Genomic DNA, 5,959 nt, shown 5'->3' with positions numbered 1-5,959 from the left:
GAATGCCTCATCCTACCACTGACTGCCAACAAGATCAGACCCCCACCAAACACCCCTCTGCCCTCCCTTCCCTCTTTGCCAAATTGCAGACCCCCACCCACCTGTCACTCAGTTCCCCCATTACCATACTCATGAACACTCCAAAACCCCACAGATGGGAAATGATCTGATTAAAATGATTTAGTGATCTGGGAGATTTTGCCCCCCCAACACCAACCACACACTCAGAAACAGCCCCACCCCCTGCACAGATTCACTAGTGTTCTGCTGTTGGAGCGAGGTGGCAACAGGTGGATCGATCAGGAGCCAAATTATTTCTCTGAGTGTTGGCTCAATGAGGGGGGGCTGTGGTTTAGGGGGTATGGCAGTAATACCTTAACTGGAAGGTCAGTGGTTCGATTCCCATTCTCTCCAGTTCACGTGTCAAATTGTCCTATGGCAAGACACTGAACCCCACATTGGTCCCAATAGCCAGGTCAGCACTTTGCAGGGACAGCTCCACCATCAATGTGTGTGTGTGTGTGTGTGTGTGTGTGTGTGTATGAGTTGGCGCTGCAGATGGCTTCCTCGGTTCTGTACCGGAGACAAATTCTGTGTGTGTGTGTAACATACTTGGCCAATAAAAGTGATTACCATTATTAAATGTCAGCATATTGTGTTTACTTACATTCTGCCACAGTAGTCTTTCAGCTTTATGACAGCACCTGTTGGAGCCAGTGGAGCTATTGATCGAGGCCGATCAGTACACCATCATTAATATTTCATTCCCAAGTCTTGCTGAACCTGGCACTTACAAATAGCTTCCTGTGTAGGTTTTATATAGATCAGAAGTTTAGGCTTTGATAAGAGGTTCCTGACATCATGAAGGTGTTAAATTCATTTACTCCAGTGAAAAGAATCTTTCTCATCTCATTATTCTTTTTTTTTCTTTTTCAGGCTACATCCGTAATTACATCATCCCCTCAGGGTTACACAAGACAAAGAAGCCAAGTCATGAGCAGACTGGGCTCTCCTCAGGGCCCCTGTATTCCCCAGGTGGCAGCAGTGGGGATGACTTTTCTGACCATGACATGGAGCATCCGGACAGCCCTGTCTCCAGTGCCTCAGTTGAGTCAGGCCCTGAGTTAGAGGCTTGTACTATCAATGCCTTTCTCATCTCTGACGGACGCTCCCGTCGCAGACGCCTGGGAGGCAAGCAGTCAGACACAAGAAAGGCTTTTGGCTTGGCAGAATGCAGTCCTCCTAAAGAAAAAACCAAAGGCCGCCACATGTGCTGTGAGTGTGGCAAGTCTTATGCCACTTCCTCCAATCTGAGCAGACACAAGCAGACTCACCGCAGCCTGGACAGCCAACAGGCCAGGAAGTGTTCCACGTGCCACAAGGTGTACGTCTCCATGCCGGCGCTGGCAATGCACATGCTGACCCATGACCTGAAGCATGAGTGCATGGTGTGTGGCAAAGCCTTCAGTCGGCCCTGGCTCCTGCAGGGCCATATGAGGTCCCACACTGGAGAGAAACCGTTTGCCTGTGCCCACTGTGGAAAGGCCTTCGCTGACCGCTCCAACCTGCGTGCCCACATGCAGACACATTCAGCCTTCAAACACCACTCCTGTAAACACTGCCACAAAAGCTTTGCACTCAAGTCTTACCTGAACAAGCACTATGAGTCAGCCTGCTTCAAAGGGCACCATGCAGAGGATGACTGCAGCTCCAAGGGCTGATTCCAAATAGGCTATTAAACATCTTCATTTGTAGCTAGACACTTTTTAATAGTTCATAGAACAAAGTCAGAAGAAAGCTTGCCGTTTATCAGACCTGTCACATGCATGCATCATAACCCTAATTTTTATATAAGCAATAATGTCACATGAAATAATTCAGGAATTCTGTATCGAATTCAAAAATTCTGTGTTGATCACAAATGTAAAATAGTTTATATTTTTTTTATATATAGTAGCTCTTAATTTTCTTATTTGTTAAATAATGTATTTATATTTATTAATTTATTTAACTATTTAATTTTGAAAATTATTAATTTATCTTTGGTTGATGGTATTTGTGAATTTTACATGAGTTATTGACATGAATTGGATTTGACAAGGACAGAAGCCAAAATGTATTCTGACATACTGTATCTCTGTCAGGACAATTTAGTGATGACAATAAAAATGATAATGAATAATTATTGAAACTCCTCCTTTACTAATCCTCAAATATATACAAAGATGAATAACTTAATTGAACATTTTAAAGCTGTATTAACTAAGATTTAGCACAAATGTGGATAAATCAAGTAATAAATTGTCTAGAAGTCTTTTCTCCCTGCTGTACTAACTCCCACCCCACTGTACTATCTTCAGGCTTTGTGTTTTTTTCTTGCCCTCTGTGGCCAGTGTTGTTGAAATCTGCAATGCACTTCTTCCACAACCCCACTGATTCGAGGTTATAAGATGTGTTTTTCAAACCAGCACTGCTCATTTCTAAGACAGATCATGGAGGTTCCCTGTGCAGGTACAACCCAGGATTGGATCAGACCTGTTAGACCCAAGAGGCCATGTTCTGTAGCATAGAAAGAGTGCGACAAAGAAGAAAGCAGACTAAAATTTGACCTGAATGTGGGTTTCTTCCTTCCAGATGTGCAAGTAGCTAGATAACATGTGTATGGCAACATCACTAGCAGGCTAACGTCAGCATTTAAATTTTGTACCTTTGGATTGAATTACTCTGGTTCTGTATCAATATAACTGGGAAAAAACATTCATTTTTATAATTTATTTGTGTTACTGCATATAAATCTGCTACAAGGCACTTTAGACATAAACCTTTGTTTGGCATTGTGTCGCTGTAATGCCACTGAAAACCACAGGATCTATGGGCTCTATATTTTGTACACATTAGTGCTGGAGCCAGTTATTACTCCTATGCTACCTGACTGCCACAACTGTCTCTGGCTGTCATGTCCACATGTGGCCTAGTTGCACAGACAGGGCAGGAGGGGCAAAGAAGAGCAGAGGGAGAAGGGGAGGGGATACTGCTGGAATTTGTTTTGACTCTCACTTCACCCTTAATGGTCCAAAATTAGAGGGAGAAGTTAGTTAATGCAGCTTTAAATTGAAATATTCAATTTAAAATAAACAATTCACTGAACATTTTTACATGCATAACAGAGTGGAAACAAATTCAAGCTGAAACCACTTCAAATGCATATGTATCTTAAATATCCTTTTTGCAAAATGAACATTGCTCAGTTCATTCACCTGTCTGTCTTGTGAAGAGTCACAAACCAAAGTTGCTTTAAAGCAGTCATATTTTTCAAAGTGTCATATCCAAAATGTAACCACTAGGGCTGTCACTGTTTACTTGAAATTTCACTTTCACACACCATACTACTTGGTACTTGCATTTTGCCTTGTGGTCCAGCAGAGGGTGCTCTTGAAATTCACTATCAGTTTGACCTACTGCATGTTCTGTTGAGCTATTAGGAGCTACGCTATTAATCAAAATGGAAGAGGACACAAGCAAATAAAGCTGTGCTGATCGGAAACTTCTATGTTTTCAGTTTTGCACTAAAAAATCAGCTGTTTGCTGACTTCATATAAAGCAGCTGTTTGACTTTACAACCACAAGTCTACAACTCAGAGGACTCACATGCTACCTGCAACCCATGTGATGCAGGGAGGAGCCCTCTACACATTACCTCTCAGGTTATTTTGTGTTAAGATAGGCTGTTTAGCATGGCTCACTAGTTTTTCCATTTTGCATTTTTAAAAAAAAGCAGAAAACAAACAGCCAAAGCATGTATATGGGTCACACAGCCTGATATGCTCATTTCCTGTGAATTTTGCTTTAATCGGATCATTACATATCCAATATTTATTTTTACTCCCAAAAGAGTTTTACCCACCAATGTTAGTCTGTTTGTTTGTGGTAACTCGGAGCAGGGTACAGTGTTACTTCCACCCACTGCATGCTAGGGCAGACATCTTCTGAACAAATATAAAGTGTGTTCCAGATCAAGGGCTGCATCCTATAAAGTTGTTTTTAGACCTAATAAATAGTATTTCAAAGAGTCAAAAACTGCAGCCATCCTAGTTTTGGAGGACAAAACAGCTGTTTCCATTGACCTACAGTAACCCATAAATCACTGTGTACTGGTCACTTGTTTAATGATGTGTTCAGTAGATCATCATCATTTAGTTAAGTCACAAAACATTATGTAACCACATTCTGCTTACTGGGTATCATAGTCAGCTGATCATCAGTCACTGGTTAAAAAAACACACACAGGAAGTGGACCAATGAAAAAGCCACTGTAGGATGTAAATAAAGCAAACTGTAAATTGTTCCACTACTAAGCTTGTAAAGCTGACTACCTCACTATATTGTTGTAGTGGCAAAACTAATAAACTAAAAACTAATAAAAGTGGTGCAAAATGAACAATGAGCTCAGTTGTCTTTAATGAATTTATTAATGCATGCAAATAATTCAGCTGAATGGTCATCACCAAGTCAAACAGTAAAAAGAAAAAGAATGAAGAGTACTCACTCCCTTTATAATCACAGCAAATAAGGTATGGAAAAAAACAGCATCAGAGTGTGGAGACAATCCTGCGAGGTAAGAGATGAAAATCTTCTACTAGATGTGATCACTGTCTAAAACAGTTGTGCACTTTGAGCGTACACTCAAAGTGAGACAGACTTCAAGTTCTTGCTGTCTGATATATTCTAAGATTCGGACCTCTAATGCATCTCTAAATGCCTCTCAAGTGTAGTCACCGCACTCTGTAGCTGTACGAAGGCAACAGACTATCAAAAACAAGACCCAGGAACCTAGAGTGCTGCTGTACTGCTTAGGTTGGACAAAACAAACGTATCCTTCTAAGTTTAAGTAAAACACAAGCTGAAAGGTGTGCTACTACAAATAGAAAAACACACTGAATACATTGCATATTGAACGCAGCCATATATCTACTGTATATATTTAGCATTTAATTACCTTTATTCTAGGCATTTGCCTCCACACTTGTTCATCAGTGTTACTGGGGATTACTGAAGCAATGAATCAGTGGCTCCAAAACATTTTGCTCAAGACCCATAAAACAAAGCAATGTCTTGTTATGGCCCCATTTTAAAGAGTGTGTATGTATGGATAGATAGATAACATTTTTTATGCCAAAGTGAAATTATACTGTTGCAGCAGCACAAAATCACAAGAAACAACAAGCATGGAAAAAATACAATAATAAAGGCTAAATTATATCCAGCTGAATAGACTATAGCAAAAAAAGATTAAAAATATTAACTGAATAAAATTAAAAAACAAGTAAATAAATTAAACAAGAGACTAATATACATTACGCTACATTACAAGTTTAATCAATAATCTAGAGAAAATGTGTTTTTTCTATTTTACAAAAAGCAAAAAATAGATTAGTCAGAAAAAACCGTATGCCAATTTGCATCTCTTAAGGTTTATCTTGTGACCACCTTCCCCTCTGAGGCGTCAGACCGTCTCATACAGGAAGCAGCTTTGTGGGCCAAGCTCTTTAAATGATCCAAGATTCAAATGATTGTTTGAGGGTGCAACGCTATAGACATTACACAGCCATAAACTGTCCTCCAGTGTGCTGGAAGAGGCAGGCGAGTAGGCTCATAAAGAGGATCTGTTAACAGGCACATTTATAAATTGAAAGCTGCAGCATGGTGTGTGGGCAGGGCCCATAACAAAGCCTTGCCATCTCCCAGTGCGCCATGTTTGCAGAGTCCTTGTGAGCAGATCCTCGTCCTTCATAGCACAGCACTGCAGTATGACCACAGTATATGTTCTATGTCAAGTGTCATGAGAACTGGGTTGCTGGTCCAGACCAGACAGGCCTGAGCCCTTGGTGATCCACGGCCACTGACCCCTCATGGGAAATGAAAGTATATGTCTCAGTAGACCACGGACTGGAGATAGCTA

General features: G+C 40.8%; 1 protein-coding gene across 1 annotated transcript in view; it reads left to right on the top strand.

Moving 5' to 3' along the window:
• Positions 1-1,939, top strand: part of LOC109960062 (transcriptional repressor scratch 1-like) — a 6,682-nt gene extending 4,743 nt beyond the window's left edge. The window contains exon 2 of the mRNA XM_020599904.1: positions 937-1,939. Coding sequence (XP_020455560.1) covers positions 937-1,721 — 785 coding nt within the window. The 3' untranslated portion in view covers positions 1,722-1,939. The remainder of the gene's footprint in view (positions 1-936) is intronic.
• Positions 1,940-5,959: the final 4,020 nt, after the last annotated feature.

The sequence above is a fragment of the Monopterus albus genome, unplaced genomic scaffold (genome assembly GCF_001952655.1).
Source record: "Monopterus albus unplaced genomic scaffold, M_albus_1.0 scaffold43.1, whole genome shotgun sequence".
Taxonomy (NCBI): domain Eukaryota; kingdom Metazoa; phylum Chordata; class Actinopteri; order Synbranchiformes; family Synbranchidae; genus Monopterus; species Monopterus albus.
This window is presented reverse-complemented; position numbering and strand designations above follow the sequence as displayed.